This window comes from Diceros bicornis, chromosome 11 (assembly GCF_020826845.1).
Source record: "Diceros bicornis minor isolate mBicDic1 chromosome 11, mDicBic1.mat.cur, whole genome shotgun sequence".
NCBI lineage: Eukaryota > Metazoa > Chordata > Mammalia > Perissodactyla > Rhinocerotidae > Diceros > Diceros bicornis.
In genome coordinates this window covers 36,750,737-36,773,966 of record NC_080750.1, presented here as the reverse complement: position 1 = coordinate 36,773,966, position 23,230 = coordinate 36,750,737, and the positions used below count along the sequence as shown (strand labels likewise).

At 38.8% G+C, this 23,230-nt stretch overlaps 1 protein-coding gene across 2 annotated transcripts in view; it reads right to left on the bottom strand.

Annotated features, from left to right (window-relative positions):
* The window catches only part of ARHGAP10 (Rho GTPase activating protein 10), a 291,364-nt gene that overhangs the window by 122,814 nt on the left and 145,320 nt on the right, over positions 1-23,230 (bottom strand). For both annotated transcript variants that reach the window (XM_058550168.1, XM_058550169.1), the window contains exons 11-13: positions 19,385-19,466; positions 17,186-17,231; positions 15,001-15,066 (exon numbers count right to left, since the gene is read on the bottom strand). In XM_058550168.1, the coding sequence (XP_058406151.1) occupies positions 15,001-15,066; positions 17,186-17,231; positions 19,385-19,466 (194 nt within the window). The remainder of the gene's footprint in view (positions 1-15,000; positions 15,067-17,185; positions 17,232-19,384; positions 19,467-23,230) is intronic.

Here is a 23,230-nt window from a genome sequence, read left to right as displayed (position 1 = left end):
TATCTTCTCTAAAACGCATCCAACCTCAGATTTTTCAGATTAAGAAGTGCGGACCTGTGTTCTACCTTCTCTCCCCAAATACACAGAAATATTACCTAGAAACATACTAAGTCAACCTTGGCTTTTGTTTTTTTGCTTTTAAAAGCTTTCCTGGTACCTTACATAGAATAGTTGGGTACAGAATAACTATGGGTAGGTTGATTTGACTTGAAATTAATTTAGAACTACAGATAAAGATCGGACTTGGGCCAAAACAGATATTACAATTAGGAACTGAAAACTTAAAGTTAAAATATTCAAGTTATTAAAACTTTTTCAGGATATCAAGGCTTACTGATAGATATCATTACTACAACACTTTCTAACTATTAACAAAAACTTGTAATCTGGTCAAAGTGTTTATAGGCCCAAAGATACTTTTTCTTTTAATAAGTAAAATTGGTTCTGATCGATTGTAAAGAAAAATAAGTGCTCTCCATTACAGTGACGAGTAGCAGATGACAGCTGTCCTTGGGCAAAGTGGATGAGGTGAAATCAAATGTGTCTTCCTTCTCACCATCTGTCTCCTCCAATCTCACACAGTGCTGTCATAGGGCACTACCCATATCTTCCTTGAGGAGAGGGTCAAGAAGCAGGAACAAGTCAACTTTCATCATTATCTCCGCCCAACCGTTTCCCTCTCAGAACCCAAATGATGCTCCCAGAGCCAGAATCTATTCAGCTCCAGAAAAGACCTGCATGGAACTAATGAACACCAGCAGGCACCCAGAGGCTCTTGTAGGTGGGCTAGAGAACAAAAGAGAAAATAAGATGCTGTGGGACAAGAGAAGAATTAGATATAAGAGAAAAGTAAAACCTGAAGAGTTGATAAATTCAGTTAACAGAGGTGGAGGCAAAGGCTGGATGGCTGCAACTGGCAAGTAAACGTGATAAGAAGAAAACAGTGGCATTTAGAGTCAAGGAGGCCAAAGGGAGAAGACAGGTAATTAAAACACACACACACAGAGGAAAGGTAAACAGAGGGAAAAGGAATACAAAGTGAAAGGAGAAACTGTAAATAAATGAGAAGATAACAGGCTAGAAATTATATAACATTTCATTTCCTGTTAATTTCACAAAAATTATTGCATACTTACTATATTTTAAGTACTGAGGTAGAAAACAGTGAAGACACAGGGTAAAATTAAAAAGAGAATTAAAATTAAAGAGAGAGCAACTTGAGACCACCCCAGCCATCAAGTCTTTCCTTCTTTTTTCGCTTCAAGAGCAGACTCTATACCCAATTGCTCAGTATTCTTAACACCTTGCATGGTCCTCAGCACATGGTAAACATTTAACAAATGAACTGAGTAAATTAATGAATGAATTGAATACATGATTAATAAGTTGATGACTGATTAGTAAAGGCATATGGAAAGAAAATAAAGAGAGACAGAAAAGGTTATTCATCATAACTAGAAAAGAGAGAGATAATATTAAGGAGTAAGGCTCAAAGTGGAACAGAAACACTTTTGATGGTAACAGGCACAAAATTATTAAAAAGAGTTTTCCAGGTGTAGGATTCTACAGAAATAAATGATCAAATTCCATGGGTCTGTAAACTAACATTCATTCAGCCTTCATCTGGTAACCAGCAGAATGCTTGATAGAATGAGGTAACTGGTCAATATTTGTGGAGGGACTGAACTGCTTCTTTGCACTTGTGCATGTTGACAACAGGGGTGAAAGGTCATTAATGCTCACGTTAACATTCACCAGATTGACATCAAAAGTCTGCAACATGTCATTATTAATGAGGCACATGCACATATATATACATGTACATGCATAAGTGCAAATATAGATTTACATATCCCACCAGGACGGCAAAGAGAAATTCTCCTAAGGGTTACATAATAAAAAAATATACAGGGGCCGGCCTGGTGGCGCAAGTGGTTAAGTGCGTGCGCTCCACTGTGGCAGCCCGGGCTTCGCCAGTTCGGATCCCACGCCCACACCGACGCGCCGCTTGTTAGGCCATGCTGTGGCGGCGTCCCATGTAGAGTGGAGGAAGATGGGCATGGATGTTAGCCCAGGGCCAGTCTTCCTCAGCAAAAAAGACGAGGATTGGCATTGGATGTTAGCTCAGGGCTGGTCGTCCTCACCAAAAAAAAAAAAAAAACAATGTTATGTATACATAAATATTAACCATAATTGTAAATATTAACTAATCTTGAAAGATTTTTGAAAATAAAAGGGAAAGCACTATAGGTAAAATGATTAGGAAAAACTTGTGAAGAAACATCTAGCATGTGATGTGTTATAGAATGATGTGTTATAAAGATGACTCAAAGAAAAGCAATATGAGGCTCATAAATATTTTTCCAGGTGACAAGTGAATTACAAAAATTTGATGTTTTCTTTACCATATATTTATAACTAATCTTCAATAAACATTATGTTTAAGTGTCTGTGTAAGTCCAGTAAACACTTTGCAGGCTATCCACTGTACTGAGTTACATAAAAATAAACAGGTTCATACACAAAGATACTCTTCCAAGATACTGGGCAATTCATAACATTTTAAGGTTCCATAAAAAAAAATGCATGTTTATATTAAATTAGTTTTAAATATAAGCAGACAAAACCAAGAATGATTTGCTCTGTTTCATCAAGGGGACAAAACATTCAACATCATAAATTTAAGATATTGTATTTATACAACTGAAGAATTCTAAAACTTTGGTTAAAAAAAGGCTTTATTTTTAACATTTACAATGCATTAAGTATTTCAAAAAGCCGAGTAAGAGAATTGCTAAACACTGGGACAGTTATAAAATTAACTATAGCTGTACAAAGATAAACAGCTCAATCAAACCATGCATGAAAAGACGTGGAGGAACTTTAAATGCATATTACTAAGTGAAAGAAGCCATTATGAAAAGGCTATGTACTGTATGATTTCAGTAAAACTATGCAGACAGTAAAAAGATCAGTGCAGTGGTTGCCAGGGATTAGGGGGGAGGAGGGGATGAATAGGTAGAACACAGAGGATTTTTAGGGCAGTGAAACTGCTCTAGATGATACTGTAATGGTGGATACATGGCATTATACATTTGTCCAAACCCATAGACTGTAAAAGACCAAGAGTGAACCGTAAGGTAAGTAAGGTAAATTATGTACTTTGCGTAATTATGATGTGTCAATGGACGTTCATCAATTGTAACAAATGTACACTCTGGTGGGGGATGCTGATAATGTGGGAGGGTATGCGTGTGTAAGGGTACAAGGTATATGGGAAATCTCTGTACCTTTCCCTCAATTTTGCTGTGACCCTAAAATTGCTCTAAAAAAGTTTTAATAAAAAAAAAAGTCTGTGTTAAAAAAAGATAAGCAGTTCAAAATGACACTGATTAACATTTTAATCTTACTAGATCTTGGAGCCCTCATCAAAAAAAAAAGCATATCCTGGAAACTCATTTATGTTAAGGCTGTAAGATACAAATTATTACAAGTTGAGGTTACTGATATCCTGGAAAATTCCAACTCTACCCAGCTCCCGGTTGTGTGACCTGGCAAGTTACTCAATCTCTCTGCGTCTCAGCTTCTTTATCTGGAAAATGAGGTTAATGGTGGGATGAGGTTGTTGTGAAAATTAAAGGAGATAATGTTTGTAAAGGATTTGAATGAGTCTCACACACTAAGCATTCATTAAAAAATTTAATTGTAGCATAAAATAAAAATTAATATCAAAAAGCCCAGCACCGTACATATAAAAGTCACCCTAACCAAGTGCATGTAGTCTACAGCCCACTTTCATAAAATAAACCACATGTTGGGAAGAGAGTCAAAGTTTATTTAATACAGATGACTCATGGAAAATATAAAATTCCTATTCACCAACACATTTGGAATTTCTCCCCTGGATGATAATTATTTGGGCAGCAGATAGAAAAACATTACAGACAGCTACTATCTGCCAGGAACTAATCTGCATTTTCCTTCCTATGAAGTCTTGCTTTCACTTTCATGTTGGACTTCACATAGTCTTTTCATATGAATCCATTTTGTGTACTATGAGGAATAGCTACCTCACCAGCAGGCACTTTGAGGTGGTCTTATGATTTCACTCACATGGTCTTCCCACACCCAAACCAACCAGAAGCTGAGCTCAGAAATCCAACAGCTTGGCACAATGAGGGCAGCTGTGCCTACTGAGGCTGGCCGTCACATCCCCTTCCGTTACTGCTTCCCATCCCAGCATACGTGAGAACTACAGAAAAGCACAAGGCAAATATCCAATTTCAGGTCTAAGCCAGTATTTTTGGAAGTACTGATAATTTCAAGACTCTTCAGACAAATCTAGGCTTGACTCTAAGTCTCATCCTCTCAAATTCAAATCTCAAATATAAAGGGTATTTGGTTTATTAGCTGTACCTTTGTATTAGGGTCAGAACGGACTGTACATTCCCAATACTCCGTGTGGATGGCCTCATTTCTAGTTTCTAGCCAACACAAGAGAAAGCATTTTTGCTTCAGACCAGACAACTGCCTGCTGCTATTCCTTGTACCAAGCCAGTGGGCAGGGTGCCCAAACAGGGGCAAGAGGAAAGCTACAGAATAACAGGGAGTTTCCTCTTTCATTAGTAACACCTGGGGTCCCAAACACTCCCCAGTGTTTTGAAGTCTAGCTGTCCCAGGATGAAACAAAGACCACTAGCTATGACTCATTCAACCTGTGCTTCCTTCAGTCTTTCCTCAGTGTGAACCTTGGGGAAAAGGTTATCTAATAGCCTCTGAGCCTCCCAGCAGAATTCAGCTTCCCTTCCACCACTACGTTGTGTTGTCAACCAACTATTCCTCTCACCTTACTTCTACTGCCACAGGATAATTCTGACTTAGAGTCAGGAGACCAGGATCCGAATCTCAGCTCTGCCACTTTCTAGTTGTGTGAACTGTGGCAGGTTTAGCCTTGACTTGTTCCGAGCCTCAGACTCCTCATATGCACCCGAGCCCAATAAAGAAGATATATCTGCTCAACTACCTACTGAGTTTTGTAGAGATTGGGTGAGCTAGAGTACATGAAATATTCAGAAAACATAAAATGCCATTTCATAGGATTTTAAATATTGTCAGATGCAGCTTCCACACTGACATTATGTCTGCCACTAAGAGACTTCCCAAGATGTTGCAGAGATTCTCAGCAAAAGGGGGCAAATCTTCCTTGGGCTGATGGTGTACAATTTGTCTTCTCTTTATTCCTTCCTTATCTCCAACATCCTCAGAAGATCAGCCTATACAGCCTCCATCTCCTTATCTTCATGGTGGTTAAGAGCACCAGCATTAAAAACCTCAGTCTTGGATTTGAGTTGTAGTCTGCTTTTAGCTCTGAGACTTACAGAAGTCAAACCACGTCTCTTTGCTTCAGCTGCTCAAGCAAAATGGAGAAATACCACTGTCTCATAGGGTTCTTGTGGGAATAACACATAAGAAGTACAACTTGTACAACCTGGCTGTTCTCTAGGTTCCTGCCTTCCCAACCACTAAACCCATTGGTTGGTACTCGGTCTTCTTCCTACCTGCGCTTTCTAGAGCATTTGACACGACTGACTTCCTCTTTCTTGGAATCTCCCCTCTTGTGGATTCCTTTACACTACACTTTCTTGATTCTCCTCCTACCCCACTGGCTGTCTCCTTCATTAATTTTCTTCCTCTTATCCCCTAAATGCAAAGATTCCCAAAGATTCTGCCCTTTGCCCCATTATTTTCTCACCTCATCATCCACCTAAATGACTTCCTTACACTCAAAACTTCACCTCTGTGAAAATGATGCCCAACAACTCTCCTGTTGCCATCATTCTATTTTTGTTGTTGTTGTTGAGGAAGATTGGCCCTGAGCTAACATCTGTGCCAATCTTCCTCTATTTTGTATGTGGGTCACTGCCACAGCACGGCTTGACGAGTGGTATAGGTCCATGCCTGGGAACCAAACCCGTGAACCTGGGCTGCCGAAGCAGAGCCTGCTGAACTTAACCACTACACCATGTGGCCGGCCCACCCTCATTCTATTTCTGACAGAATGCCAAAAGTACCTTGAATTCAGGATATCTAAAACCAGTCTATGGGTCGGCCCCATGGCTTGGCGGTTGGGTGCGTGCGCTCTGCTGCTGGCAGCCCGGGTTCGATCCCAGGCGCATGCCGATGCACCGCTTCTCCAGCCATGCTGAGGCCGTGTCCCACATACAGCAACTAGAAGGATGTGCGGCTATAACATACAACTATCTACTGGGGCTTTGGGGGAAAAAAATAAATAAATAAAATTATAAAACCAATCTATATTCCTCCTAAACCTATTGCTCCTTTTGCACGCTCTGTCCTGGCCAAAGCTGTCTTCATCTATCTGGGCTGGAAAGCTTGGAGTCAGATCTTACGTTTCCCTTTCCATTACTTCCTACATCCAACAGGTTACCAGATTCTGTTTTTCTGCCAAATCTCTCTTCCTATCCATCCCTTCTTTCCACTGCCAATGCCTTAATTTAAACCTCCATCATTTCTTATTTGGATTATTTCTAAAATCCAACCAGCCACCCTGCCTTCTGTCTCTTCTCCCTCCCCAACCCCACTCCCATCAATTCCACGTCCTGTCAAAGATCTGAACATACCCCTGCTCAAATCTGTCAATGTCTCACCACTCCCTACAGGACTAAGGTAAATATGCAGCACAGCACCTGGGATCTGCTACACTCGGGCCTCAACTGCTCACAAAGCATCTTCTCACATCATACCCACCCACTTGCCTCTGTCAGCAACACCCCAGGGTGGGTGAACACCCTCTATTCCAGTATCTCCCCTGGAGCAAAAAGCAGGTTTGCTTGCAGCCTTAGAAAATAGCAATAGCATCTCTCTCTAGAGCAAAGGGCAGCCATGCTTGCCAACTATTATAAAAGAGTTGAGTTTCCTAAAATCAGAGGTTTTTTCCCTATAATACAACCCACTGTGTGTGCAAATATCATCTGGCCCTCTTCACAGTGTGCTTGGGCATTGGGGCGTAGGGAACCAGCTCAAAATGCAATACTGTGGCTAGTGAGAGTAATAAAATGTCCTTTGTCTCTGATCAAGGAACCTTGTGTCTTCTACCAGTATTCGTGAAACTATGCAGGATAACTTGTTCACATGAACGTAGCATAAAACCTCAGAGCCATCACTGTCTTGAAACTAGACTGAAGCTAATCTTTAAGAACAGAAACCATATCTCCATCATTTTTTCCTCCAATATCTTCCCTGCAGGAAACACCCAAAAACTGCTGACTAAAGCCCGCCAAACATGTGCATGCCCAGGAATAGGTTTAAGTATTAAAGTAAGCTGGAATGGATGGGACAGCTAAATAAAAGTACATTTTATTTTCAAACTCATCACTCATGTAGCTCAAGTTTGAGTAGTTACAAAATTTTACTTATATAAATCAGAAAAGAGACTCAAACTCATGGCAAAAGTTGGCTGCTGTTTTTTGCAAGATTCCTTTCATCCCTTCTCTATGGAAATCAGAACATTAGAAAAGCCCTAACGGTGTCTCGCTGCTGCCACCTGCCTCTCCCCCACAGAGCAGCTTCGGTATCAGGGACTAAGTCAATGTTAGGCAACTCTGGACAGTCTCTTTTTGGGGGAAAGCTTGAGATCATCTAAAAGCCATGGTCTTCTGTCTGAGCCTCATCTTTTTCTTCTCTGCCCCCTGGGCATTTTATTGCTCAAGTGTCCACACGGCACTGAGGAACAGAAGGTTGAAAGCCAAACCAGTTAATTTTGCTGTTTGTTACAAGAGCCACACAAAATTACTAGATAAAGTGAACTCAAGTGATTTATTTCCCCATGTAAATTACTATTTTTAAAAAACTAAGTTTCTCAGTGTGCCCAGAGCCTTGAATCAATAACGGGACTACCTAATTATGATGGGCCTCAATTAATAGATTTATCTCTAAATAAGCAACCTCACATTTACTGAGCATTCAATATGTGCCAGTGTCTCCAGCATTCTCTTTTCATTCCCACAGCAACCCTACGAAGGAGATATTACCATTATCCCATATTACGCTTGATAAAATCAAGACACAAAGAGATTAAGTAACTAACTTGGCATGGTTGCAGAGCTGATAAGTGGTGAAACAGATACTAATCAAGACTGACTTCTGAGCTCACGCTCTGCACCACTACGCTGAGCGCGCCCCAAGAGCCTTACAGTGAAATGCCACAGACCTCATCAGAATTGCAACCAAACACACAAAACCCAGCATGCTACTCTGTAGCAAGGTAGTTTAACCATTTGTGCCTATTAATTTTACTCAACCATTCATGTGGAAGCTAATAGCCTTGGAAGCTTATTTGTTCTTAAAACAAATAAGATTACTAATTGAGAAAATGAATAATCAGTCCTGACTCGCCTGGATTTAGGATTTCAATTTTGCATTTGCATTTCTGCAGACACCACAAGACTCTTCAGCTCCCTCCCACATAAGACTGTCCTCTGTATCCACCCACACTCATCTCACACCCATTCTGATTAAAAAGAGACAGCGAGCAAGAAACTCTAGTTTACTTGCTGTAAATTTTCCGGGGACAGCTGTTCTTTATTTTCTTCATTTTGCACGTAATTTGCCCTTGGCAATTTAAGATTAATGTGCAATCATGATAAAATACGTTGCAAGTTCACTTTGGGTGTCTTGCCTCCCACAAAGATTAATACCAAAACTATACATTAGCATCTTCTACCAGGCCCAACTGGAGACCCCATAAAATTCCAGAAGTGCTCTGGAGGCAGAAAACTCCTTAAGCCAACTTCAGAAAGATTTTCCAAAAACCTAAAACTTTGCTTTCCAAAGGGAAATTCACTTTTACATGCGACAAATCAAAGACTGTCACATCTTAGATGTGGCTTCCTACTTGTAGCCCATGAATTCACAGCTTGTTACAATGCTGAATTTGATAACTGACAGCTTGCCTAGACCGACATTTTAATGCCATACTCTAGAAATTAAAGTGAATATTCAAATTATTCACATATGGAAGATTTTTTAAGAGAAACGTCATAAACAAAAGTGGCATACAAATTTAGTTTTAAATGATGACTATTTAAAAAACAGCAACGAAAAGTTTTTAAGCAAAAAGAGTCTTACTTTGTTTTTGCATATTTTACAATGTATGCACCTGAAAAACTAGGTGTCATGCAGTTCCAGAAAAAGACGTAATGGGCGTGGGAGGTGGGTCCTTTTTACAGAGGGGAGTTACTTACTTAAGGAAATTATGTAGTTACTCTCCAAGCTGTGAAAGCATAAAACTCTTTCACATGTAAGATGATGTATCTTTCTATGTCTAAAATATTCCCCGTAATTCAGAAAGATGTTGACAAATTCATCAAGGAATGAAAACCAATCCTACTTTTGTTAATTGAAAGTACTAATTCCAACCACATATAAAAGAATAAATTCTTCCAATAATTTTACAAATTGTTGGAACCCATAATATTGCCAAGGTGGCATTTTAGTCAACTCTGAATACTCAAGCAAAAAGCATTGCTTATTGTTTACTGTGAGTGCAAGGCATTGACTGTACTTACAAACGAAAAGAGGCAAACAAAGGATAAACAAGACATTTTCTCTACTCCAAGGAAACAATCAAGTTCTAGAAACAAAATAAATATGTGTAATATAATTAACCATACCAGGCAACATAACTGCCAAATGAGGAACACGGATATTTCACGAATAAAACAATCCAGGGGAAAGATGGAAAGAAGAAATAAAGAAATACATTCAACGAATATCTACTATGTACAAAAATTAGTTCTTTTATCCTCACAAACACAGGTGGAGGTAGACAGTGTGAATGAACTTCCTAGTTACATTCTTTTAGGAACAAAGGGTATGAGCGGTTAAGAATCTTTCCAAAATGCCTATCTTACTGCACTACTCTGGAGCTTAAACTTGGACGACTCCTTATCGACCCACGGAGAGTAAACCTTCTGCAGAGCAATCCGAGCGCCTCTGTCTCCCACACTCCTCTCCTGCCATCCCTCCAGCCTTGTCTAAAGACTTAGGACCCAGACGTAACTCACTCGTTCAAACATCTACACTTCTACTCCCACTCTTTCCTCTGCCCAAATCTCCCCACATCGCGCACCTGGACAATTCCTTTTCATCCTTTAGAACTCAGCTTACGTGCTAGGTCCTCAGGGAAGCCCTGAGTTGGTGGTGTTTCAGAGGTCCAGAAGAGCAAAGGAGAAGAATGAGCCCCTCATCTTTGTCCAGAGATGCAGGTGGAACAGCAGACTCCATCATGAGTCACAGATCATGGCGGCCGCACAGTAATGTTTTGTTTTCAGCAAAGCCAAGACAATGGAGGAAAGGTTGTGTAAAACTGCTTGAGAATGAGGGGGTGTTTTCCCACAAAGGGACACATGACCCAGGGCACCAGAAACGAGGCATCATGCAGAGACAGCAGGTAAGAGGGGCTGGAAGAGAAACAGTGGGATGAGTGAACAAGATGTGTTAACACTTCTGAATTTACCTTGGAATCACCTACAAAGCATTTGAAATTTGAACTGCCCTTGGCTGTTCAAGCACTGAAACTTGGCCACTTTGAGCCATTCTGTTATTCCTTCTCTCAATCTCACTTTTTAGGATGGAGGTTCTACCCTACACATCTACTCTGCTCACTCTCATAATCTCAGAGCTACATGGATCCATGACCCATGGCCCTCACAAACTATTGTCTCAGGCATGCACACGTGGCTTCTTCTATCCTCTAAAAGTAGAAGATGAGAAAATTCCTCTCTCCACTCGACTACTCTTACTGGACCTCTCACTGTCTACAGCAGAGGCCCAGTTACCAACAACTCTGATTCAATAAAGCTGAATAAGCCCAGGAATCTGCATTTTCAAGAAGAACCCAGGTGATCCTGCTGTCTGTCATCAGGGCTGCCAGGGACCCCTGAGTTTCCCTGATATCCTTTGTTTCCCAAACTAAAACTTGAAGGTGAAATTCCTTGCAGAACTCTGATCCTCTACGTACAACCAACTGCTGGAAGCAACTACTTCTTCATCTGCCAAATCGCTCAGAAGTGTCCATGCTATCTGACTCTACCACCAAATCCATCATCCTGAATCAGCCACCTTCCCTATGGAATACTCCAACCAAGGCAGAATTCTGGGGCTCCTTTGCACGAAGTCATCCCACATATGGCTACCAATTCTAGTTTTCATATTTGCCCTTCTAAGCCTGCTGCTCTGCTCTCCACCACCACCTAGTACTTACCCAGTTCCTTCACAATTAAATGCAAATACCTGAGTACCTGCTTTTACTCTGTTTCTTCATACTTCCTTTCCAATCAAGTTTGGCTTGCTTCTGTCGCACTCTGTCTCCCCATCTTTGCTGAGGTTTCTCTAAATGCCAAAATATACTTTCCCAACCTTCAAATCCAAGGAAACCTACTCCTAAACATAGTCCTCAATTAACATCAATACTCAGCAATCCATCAACATGCATTCAAATTCTCTTAATACATGCAAACTTGTAACACTTTTATTTTACTACGTGGTATACTTAAATTACTTCAGATCTCTATATTCTGTCTACCATTAGTGGATCAAAGATTATATGTAACCAACCTTTCATATGAATCCCAAAGGCCTAGGGAAAGGCTATGTATAACCTGTGATTGCTCAATAAATACTGATTAACTGACTGGCTTCAGATTAGAATGAGGGTTTAACTGTGATAAGTCACCTGTTCCCGAGAGAAGGAAAAGAACATTGTGCAATTTTCTTTAGAACTTTTCTATTTTGTTTGTTTGAGTTTAAGTTGGGTTATTTTTAAAAAGATAACCCAAGAAAGAAAAAGAAAAGCATTTATGTCATTTTTTAAAAGAACATGTTAGGAAAAAGGTACACTAACTGCTTTAACCAAAACATATAAAATGATAGTTTTCAGAAAATGATAGTCATGTTTAAGACACTGAAAATAGTGATTAAAAATAATTCTTCAATCAGATCTAATTAAACGCCTCTGGTTATTAGGCATGTAGAGCCAAGAAATACACACAGTAATGATATTCACCAAATATTTCCAGCTCTCTACGTGTTTTCCAGGCTCGTGCTTCCTAGACTCTTTGGGGTTGAGTGGGGCCAAGTGGTTATTTCTGACCAATTAGCTGTGAGCAAATGTAACTCACTTCAAGGCCAGAGCATTCACTTGCTGGTCCAAAGTCCTCCAAGAGTTGTTTCCCTCTGGCAAGGCAACCAGGTACCTTTAACTTGGTTGGCTTGCGAAGGCAACCAGGAAACTTTAAGCCCAGGTATCAGTGGTGAGCAAAGCCCTCCCACCAATGCTTGAGTAAGAAATAAGGCTTATTGTTTTAGCCACAGAGACTTATGGGTTTCTTGTGACAAGAACATAAACTAGCTTTATCCTGACTGATGAAAAAAAGTAAGGCAATAAGACCTGTAGCATAAAAAAAGATCAACAGCCATGATAGCTGATTTGCAGGAAATCATTAAAACCAATATTCCTTGACGGAACTTTCATATCTAGGATAAAAGCCTCAGAGATTCTACAATGTTCCTCATCATTTTTATTAATACGATCCAACCATTGATTCTTTTAACTCTATTTTTAGTCTACTACTCCATTAAAAGCAAAGGCTTAAGTAATGGAAGACCTTTAGGAATAAGAGATTTGAAAAGAAAAACATATGCTTTATGTTGTTTATTTTTAAATGGGAAAATCTAACTTAAAATGTGTAGACCTCTTCTGTTAAAATCATCCAAGAATTTATATATCTATAATAAAAATACATTCAATACATGCAGACTCTAGTATGCCATTCAATGTACACATCACCCTGTAAAAACTACACATACCAATCAGACAGCATTCTGATTTTTATCTGTTCAGGCAGAAGCAAGTATGTATAATACATATCCTTTTGAGAAAGAATTTAATTTATCAAAATAATAAGCATGCAAGTAAAACGATTAACGCTCTTCACTTCAGGAGCTCAGGAAAAACAGAAACAAGAATGATGAAGTGAGAGATATAAATATCACAGTATTTTTGGGGCCGGCCCGGGGGCGCAAGCGGTTAAGTGTGCGCGCTCCGCTGCGGCAGCCCAGGGTTCGCCGGTTTGGATCCCGAGCACGCACCGATGCACTGCTTGGCAAGCCATGCTGTGGCGGTGTCCCATATAAAGTGGAGAAAGATGGGCATGGATGTTAGCCCAGGGCCAGTCTTCCTCAGCAAAAAGAGGAGGATTGGCAGATGTCAGCACAGGGCTGATCTCCTCACCAAAAAAAAAATAAAAAATAAATAAAAATCACAGTATTTTTTCTAAATTTAGGAAATTTTTGAAGCACTAGGAAATGAAGAAATTTGTCAGCTCAACTTCAGTGCAGGTTGAAATGAATGAAAATCTGAATTGTCATAGTCTGAATTGTCACTGTAAGAGAGTATGGGAGAAAAGGCTTTCTGTGGCTTGGGCTTTTATTATCAATCGGAAAATCCCCAAATCACAAAAGAGCTCGTATTCATCTGTTATCCAGCACTCCAATTTCACAGGTGGCAGTCCTGGCTTTATAACAAAGACCTTGTTCTGACAGAAAACGTGAATGAAATGCTTCATCCCACTAAGTCATCCAAAGTAGGATTGGGATATACAATATACCAGAGTGAATTAAATATTCAATTTATCCATACTTCACTAGGTCTCTAAACAATGAGAAATTCAACCTCCAGAAACAGTCTGTTTTGTAATGTTCAATATTTACTTTCTCCAAAGTCGGCTGGCATGGCTGCAAAGTGCAAGGTCCCTATTTTTCCTTAGGGACTATTAAAAAAATGCCTTTGAGGGCTGGCCCCATGGCTTAGCGGTTAAGTGTGCGCACTCCACTACTGGAGGCCCGGGTTCGGATCCAGTGCATGCACCGACGCACCACTTCTCCAGTCATGCTGAGGCAGCGTCCCACATACAGCAACTAGAAAGATGTGCAGCTATGACATACAACTATCTACTGGGGCTTTGGGGAAAAGAAAGGAGGAGGATTGGCAATAGATGTTAGCTCAGAGCCGGTCTTCCTCAGTAAAAAGAGGAGGATTAGCATGGATGTTAGCTCAGGGCTGATCTTTCTCACAAAAGAAAAAGAAAATGCCTTTGAGCTTTTGGTCGAAGGAGAAATTAGCTTTCCTTAAATTTAAAATGGAAACCACCCGAATATTTATCAACAGAAGAATGGATAAACAAATTGCAGTATACACATATAATGAAATACTACCTAGCAATAAAAAGAAATGAGCTAAGAATATACCCAACGAGATGAATCTTAAAAGCATTATACTAAATAAAGCCAGACTCAAAAAACTACACACTGCATGATTCCATCTATATAAAATGCAAAAAAAAAAAAAAAAAAAAGACAGAACTAGATAAAAAGCAGCTCAGTGGCTGCCAAGGAAGAAGTGGGGATTGATGGCAAAGGGGCACAGAGGAACTTTGGGGCGAGATAGAAATCTTCTATGATTGTGGTGGTACTTACAAAACTACTATATACATTTGTCAAAACTCATCAATTTGTACAGTCAAAATCAGTGAATTTCACTGCATGTAAATTATACCTCAATGAAGCTGATTTTTTAAATGGAAGCGAACAAGACAATGGAAGATAGGACATGATACAAAATAATAGCACATGAACAAAAGTGACTAAGACTGGTTGTCCAACACCGCTGATTCACCTAATGATTCTCATTTCAGCACTAACTTCATGTTTCAACACAGGGAAGAAATATGTAAATAAAAAGGGAAATCCCCCCTGTCACAATAAATGAACAAATCTCTGAATCTCTGACACCTAGAATGTGCACTTGGCATTAACGTATTTCTTTCTACAACACTTAACCACGAGATAAGTATTTTAAATGACTTGGATTTTACATACCTATAGACTTTCGTGAATAAAATAATTCAGACAACACGTTACCTCGTGTTTCAACTGCACTGATGCATTTTCTGAGAATTGTGAATCCCATCTTATCCAACTGCGCGCCTAAAAGAAATACAGTTATAAGATATTAAGGGCACAATTAATTACTCACGTTTCTCTTCCTCACAAAAGTAGGAAAAAATTACTTACCTCCAATCTAATTTTTATTTCCCTATTTAAAAAAAGCTAGCAACTAAAAAATAAAAATGAAAAAAAGAAAAGAAAGCTAAAGATCATGTACTCCCTGTTTAAATAACATAAATGAAAGTGTCATAGATTTAGAGATGCACTTACTGAAATATTAGGACATCTATTACCAGTAATTTATAAATAAATTAATTTAAAATTTTTTTGAGAGTTTGATTTTTTTTACTTGAGGTAATACTGGTTTGTAACATTATATAAATTTCAGGTGTACATCATTATATTTCGATTTCTGTGTAGACTACATCATGTTTACCACCCAAAGACTAAAACAATTTTTAAATTATTAAATATAACTTCTTTTAAACAGTGGGGGAAAAAGTGATACAAATTCTTAGGGGAAGCTATCTAGAAATAGTTAAGATTCATTTTGCCAAAATTCGAACAACAGCTCAGTTTTTTAAAAAATTATTTATATGAGTGAAGATCCTTAAATTACTTGACAGTTGGAGAAATAACACAAATCTTTTCTTTTTTTAACCTAGGGGAAAAAATTTAAGAAACGCTTTCTAAAAATATTATTTGGGCCATGAGCTTGAAAAAAATTTTCCTATTTTATACCATTCTCTAAGTGTTTAAAATAATATTTTATTATTTTCATAATGAATTTAAAACATATGCTTCACATAGCAGAAAAGATTCCTTGGAAAATATGTCATATTTTTTTCTAATAGACGCTGGCCTATGATTAGGCTGGCATATTTTAGTATCCTAATAAAAGACAATTCTTGTTTCAAAAATGAACTCAGGGAAAGCAAATACTTTTTCATCTGTGTTTAGAACTTGTAATACTAACTCTTCGCTTTCAAAGGGGACAGCATGAACAATCCATGAATATAAACTTTGCAAGTTTAATGCTAAGCTTGAAAAGAATTTTAATGAGGAAAATTGGGCAGTGATTTACTGTTTACAGATCCACTAGTCACAACATTTTATAAAATGCAAGTGTTTCTCTCTGCTTAGCAAAACTATTTTTCAAAAAAAAGGGCATGCTCTTTTTTCCCTATAAAATATAAGAAAAGAAAGCAAAGAGAGGAGGAGAAAAGAAAACAAAGATGAAGACAGGGAAGAGAAAGAAAAGAAAAAGAAAGGAAGGAGGGAGGAAGAGGAGAAAGACAGAAGAGAAGAGGTTAGGAAGGTGCTTCGGTAGATTTACAATGTTCCACGGCACCCTGTCCACGTCCAGTGCCAGGCTACAGGAGATGTCTTTTATTCAAGCACTGGCTCAAGTGATACCCATCATGATAATTTTGAAATCATGTGTTATATAACATAACGTTTCCAAACTTGGACATTTGATAAATGTAGTCTTAATTTCTCCAAAGGTATCAAAAGTAGATTCATAAAGAATCCAGCAAATTTGAACATATTTTTTGTTTTATCTCAGTAAAAATCAAGAGTGCCGAGCTAGGCAATACTTAATTTTCCTCTAGTGCATACAGTGCATGTGAAGATCACCGTCCTAGAATATCTTAATATGTTTGGTCACTGTTTGTTGTTATTTTCGAACGTGCAATACTAGATACTATTTGTATAGCCCATACTCAGAGACTTTAAGGATAAAGAATACCAAAAGTAGAAGTGAGGGGACTGGGAACAGGGGACCTGATAAACAGCTCCTACCCAGAGGAGGTTACAACTTAGGAAGTTGAAAGATGCATACCTGAAACTCTTATGTGCTCATTTATGGCTGTAAGAATAAATACCAAAGTGAATTATAGGTTTAGTATGTTGGTTTTTGTAGACTAAGACTTAAAAAAAAAAGCTCAGAGATGGGAAAGATCAATGGAGGTTATAGCGGGTCCAGGAAAATGTGAGGAGGTCCTCAGTGGATAAGAGAAAATACATATAATATTTGGAGAACTAACACAGAGAGGGTGCAGAGTGAGCACCCAGCAACAGTTTGACCGTCAGTACTGAAAACAAAGTAACTTGTGAAAAAGGGAGATGAAGGTCATTTTTATAAATTAGCACTTACTTCCTTCTGGTCTTGGGACGATGGCTCTATTAAAACTATGGAACAGCTAGTAAAAGAGAAAAAGGGGAAACGATATTGTTAACAAATCAATATAGACGATTCAAGTAGGCTTACTTATGACCATGCAAAGAAATACATTGACATTAGTTAATTATATACTCTCACGTGCTCAAATGCCAAGACAAATAACAAAAAGGGGCACCTTAGTAGCAAAAATAAGATGAAGGTGCCATGATTCTTTAGAAACTTACTGAAAGTTTACATAAATTTGAAATGCTCAGCCTTACAGGTATAGAATGACAAAGAAATTGCTGCATTCTAAGCAATAAGATGAAGCTCATTTTTTCACCACTATTTCTAAAATCTGGTATTTATTTAAGAAAGAGATGACTCTTGTCCATAATTTAAATAACTACATCTGAAATAACTAGGTGATAATTCCAGGCTGCCTCTAAGAATTCTAGCGCTGACCTGTTATTTCCAAGACATATACACAGCACCTGGAAAAAATATGCAGCACCTTAAGTCTCCCCACATAAATACATAGTTGAATATTTTCTTTCTCCAGACTTGCCTTTGTCTGTTTATATCGAATTAATCACTTGGCTCCTTACTCTAAAGAAGGTCTGGTATGTCTTCAAGGTTACCCTGCCTTTGACAACAGACTTATTTCTCAATGACTTAGTCATGGGATCTTTTTGCTATGCAAACTCACTTTCCAAAGCCCTTCTCAAAACTCTGGGTAGCTAAGCCCTAGTCAGTGCATCACCTTTACCAGAGAGAATTAGTATAATCTGTTTTGAATCTTGGTAACCATTAATGACGTAAGTACTCTTGACTCCCAGCTAAAAATCTCAAGGACAAATTTAGACGGAAATAAAACTACAAAAGCTAAACGCAGATCAAATATAATAAAATGATACACAAATCTGATCACTATTTTTTTTCCCCAAGAATGATACATTCTCCTCCATAGCATCTATTTTCAAAATGCATAATCTGGGTTTTCATTTTTCAAACACCGCATCAGGATTGCTACATGTGTCGCTGCCCAGCCTCCTTGCCTCCATTTTCCTATCTTTTGCATTTCGTAAGCTATTCTGACACCTCTCTTTTTACTATATATGACCCCTCTTCTGCTTTGCAAGACATTCTCTTTCCCTTTTTTTTAAACCCTACTGGGGGGCTGGCCCAGTGGCATAGCAGTTAAGTTCGGGCCCTCCGCTTTGGCGGCCCGGGGTTCACAGGTTCAGATCCCGACACACCGCTGCTCAGGCCATACTGTGGCGGTGTCCCATATAAAAAGTAGAGGAAGATGGGCAAGGATATTAGACCAGGGCCAATCATCCTGAGCAAAAAGAGGAGGATTGGCAATGGATGTTAGCTCAGGGCTAGTCGTCTTCACACATACACACCCACACAAAAAACTAAAAAATAAAATAAACCCTACTGAAATGGCAAATGCTGTCCAGATAAGCCCACTTGGTACCTGCACTAGCAGTTTATTTAGAGTCATAATACTTTAAGCTGAGTTTATTTAAATTGGTTCTATGGCATTTTCTATAATTATCCTCACTAAGTCCCCAATTCAATACACGATCTGCCAAATTCTCAATTCCCAAAGGCCCCCAGTCCACTGAAATGAAAGTAGTGCTGGAATAAAGCAGCAAATAGACTGAATTCCTGTGCCTCTGGATCTATATCACTGCCTTAATTTATTCCTCAACCCAATCTGAATACAGAGGCTCACTCACTAAGTCTACACAATACTGTAAACCCTAAATTGTTAAATCGAGCAAAATAACTACAGCAGTCACTCATAATGTTGCCTGCAGTGCCTCATCTTTACTGTTCCATCTCTGCTGAGATCAAAATGAATCGCAAGTATTTATTGTGTTCATCACCCAAAATACTGTCAGTGGGAGAGAAGAAATTGAGAATTCAGGTGACTTCTTCAAGTGAAGCAAAACCAAGTGGCAAAGTCAAGAAACATCAAAAATAAAAACTAATGATACACCAGTCTTATGTGTGCTGTTGCTACCTCAAGTCAAATTACTAGAATACTGGATGGTTCCAAGATGAATTCAAACACCAGTTTCAGCATGGAACTTTTTCCAGATACTATAAAACAAAAATAACATAAAAATGAACACAACTCTAAAGGATTTGAAATAAAACTCAACCATTGATTATTCTTACAGCTTCTTTTCCACCCAGAGCTTCCAACCACTGTTTCCTTTCCTCTTCTGAAAACGCCTGCATGGTCAAGGAAACACCAGGCCTGAAAGACACCAGCAACAGATCAGGTTACCCCTTGGCCGCTACAAACAAACCTCTTTTTCTACTTCCTAACATTTTTTTTGCGTGGTGATTTAATTGTGTTTTTTGTTTTTTTTTAAATTTAATTTAGTAAAATACATACAACATAAAATTTACCATCTTAACCATTTTTAACTATACAGTTCATCAGTGTTGAGTATATTTACATTATTGATCAACCAATCTCCAGAACTCTTCATCTTATAAAACTAAATTTCTGTACCCATTAAACAACTCCCCAGCCCCTTTCCTCCTTGCCCCTGACAACCACCCTTCTACTTTCTATCTCTATGAATTTGACTACTCTGGGTAACTCTTATAAGTGGAATCATACAGTATTTCTATTTTTATGACTGGCTTATGTACTTAGCATGATGTCCTCCCTTTTCATCCATGTTGTAGCACGTGTCAGAATTTCCTTCCTTTTTAAGGCTGAATAATATTCCATTGTATGTATATACATTTTGTTTATTCATTCATCCCTCAATGGACACTTGGGTTGCTTCTACCTTTTGGCAATTGTAAACAATGCTGCTATTAACATAGGAATACAAATATCTCCTTGAGACCCTCCTTTCAATTCTTTTGGGTATATACCCAAAGTAGAATTGCTGGGTATGATGCAATAAGAAATATATATTTGGTCTCTGACCCCATTTCCTGGCACACAGTTCTTAAAATCCTTGGAATCTCTGAAATTATAAGTGTTTTTTGGTATACTAATGAGATTATGGGGCTGGGGACTCCCGGAGAACCTCAGGATGGGGGCTGGTTGCCAGGGGAACCAACCATGTGATGAGAGAATTGAAACTTTCAGCCCTATCCACCCACACACCTCTTGGGAGGAGAGGGGACTGGAGATTGAATTCAATCACCAACGGCCAATGATTTAATCAATCGTTCCTTCGCAAGGAAGCCTCCATAAAAATCCCTGGGGTTTCGAGACCTTCCAAGCTGGTGAACATGTGCTGGGAAGGTGGGTACTCATGAAGGACATGAAGGCTCCAAGACCCTTCCCTCATACCTTGGCTTTTATATCTCTTCACCTGGCTGTTCATTTATATGCTTTAAAATCTCCTCCTCTGTAATAAATTGGCAGTAGTAAGTGACCTGTTTTTCTGAGTTTTATGAGCCATTCCAGGAAATTATTGAACCCAACAGAGCCATGGTAACCCTCAATTTATAACAGGTCAGTCAAAAGCACAGGTGACAACCTGGACTTGCGATTGGAATCTAAAGGGGAGGAGGGCAGTCTTGTGGGATAGAGTCCTTAATCTGTGGGGTCTGCACTAACTCTGCTTTGTGTCAGAATTGAATTAAATCGTAGGATACTCAGTAGGTCTCCACAGAAAATTGGGAACATAGCTTCGTGTGGAAAAACTCACATCTAAAATACAGAAGTATTCTGTAAGTAGGGAGAAACAAAGTTTTCCCTCACACTGGGTCATATGGTAATCTATTTCTAACTTTTTGAGGAATTGCCATACTGTTTTCCATAGCAGCTGCACTATTGTGCATTCCCACCCACAGTGCATGAGGTTTCTAATTTCTCCACATCCTCACCAACACGTTATTTTGTCTCTGTCTCTTTTTTTTTTTTTTGGAAAGTAGCCATTCTAATGGGTGTGAGGTAGTAGTGATAATTAAATTTTTATTTATAAAAGAAATACACACTTATTACTCCCCCCAAGTATGAACAGAATAAAACCAGAAAGTCATTTTTCACCCCATCCCAATTCGACTTTCAAGAAGACAGCACTGTTAACCATTTAGTGGGTTTCCTTTGTATTTTCTCAGAGCCCTATATTGGCCCTCAGGGCCAAATGTCAATCTTCCGCAGTTCAGTGTATTCGCACATTTGGAGATTCTGCCAGAAAACTCTTAATATTGGGAAGGAATACTAGGAAGAAAAGCCATTAATTCCTCTTAACCTGTGGATGGTTTCTTGAATGAAACAAATTTTGTATATTTCTTCAAAAGTATTAGAAATAAACTTTTCTGGCAAGAAATTAAAAGGCAAAACATAGAAAACTGGAAATGAAAATAGATGTTTGAAATGGCAAATAAATATTAATTCTCGTTTTATATTAAAGATACTTTTTAAAGTTATCACTCCTATAATAGTATTTCACCTCATTTTTAACTACTGGATAATCTTTTTCAAGGAAAGCAAGCTGTAAGAATCAACTGTAATTCAATAATCACTGCAATTTTTATAAAGTACTGTAAAGTATAAAGTACTCCAAAAGCACTGTGCCAAATATGAATAAGCAATATTCCCAACACTCACTCCCACAGGCATTAGGCTTTCTCCCCACATGATGGTTAACAAAGCATAAGAGAAGTTATTTGCTTAGATTTCACTATGAAGTAACTATCGCTGCAATTGATAGGCTCTTGTTTACAACCATTTTCTCGAGACTATGAATTTTGCGGGGTAAAAAAAAATCACCAATAATCTCCCAACCCCACTCCTGAACAGTAAAATGTCTTTTTCGTCTTCCCGAAACCTTCCTGCATTGGCCCAGCTTCCCCATCACCTTGGCACTATACAGCACGGAACCAAGGTTCCACCTCCTCCAGCTCTGCTACACACACATCCTTTTGGAGCAAGAATCAAGGCAAGATGCCCAGACAACCAGGCTGTTTTAAGAAGTTTCTCAACTGGGATGTGAAGATTTTGGCCTTTATTCTTAGTAACCCACCCTGGGCTCAGGGGAGTTAATTAAAATTGTGAGGAAAAACTTCAAATGGCACAAATGTTTTTCTTCACATCAGTTAAGTGATAAAATAATATTTACACATGGGGGTCTCAGGTCTGCAAGAATGCTCCATTCTTGTAAAGGAGAAAAAAATATATGGAGACCTCTCTAAAAATTATATTCATTCAAACATTTAATACGTGATTAAGTGAACAAAAGTATAAAATATAAAATAAGATGTTATAGCAAATATATAATAGAAAGCTGACAGCTTTTCCAATCCAGAAATGGCAAAATTAGCAGAGAAAATGGGACCCAAGGCCAAATATGGCCACTTCTGCCATGGGAATACAAACACAGGGTCTACAAACATGCAGTTCGACAAACGCTGAGTGACTGTCTACTGTGCTTTAGGTCTTGTATCAGAGAGTCAGGAATTATCTACTGAATACCTTACCATGTGCTGCTAGGCACTGGGCTGGGCAAACGGCCCACAAAGGGCTGAGTGTCTAGCAGGGAAAGCAGAAGGTAAACAAATTACAAATAATTGATTAATTACAATTGTACAGAGCACCACAAAGGAGTCAGATAGATAACTGTAAACGAGTGAAGCCAGCTACCTAGGAGAAAAAGAGTGAGCGATAAGGACATCAGGAGATGTATGCCCAAATATAAAAGCATTCAACTTCAAATATGTTAAATCATGTGGTCAAGAAGACTTGTCTGTGAGCTAATTCAGTGGCCAGTCTCAGTAGGCAACTTCAGATTTCAAGGTGCTATGGGAGTAAGAGGAAGGCCTAACCTCTCTGGAAGTTAGGCTTTCCTGAGGAAGGGACATTTAATCTGAGGCTTTAAGGATAAATGAGCCATGTCAGAGCAATAGGGCCAGAGTTGTCCCCTAAGCCAAGAAGGCATATAGGAGTGAAAGAGCACACTTTGGAGGAGCTAGGATCAGCCTCATCAATGGTCCTATAAACCAGACAGAGAGTGGCACAATGGGAAGCTGGAAAGGCAGACTGGGGTC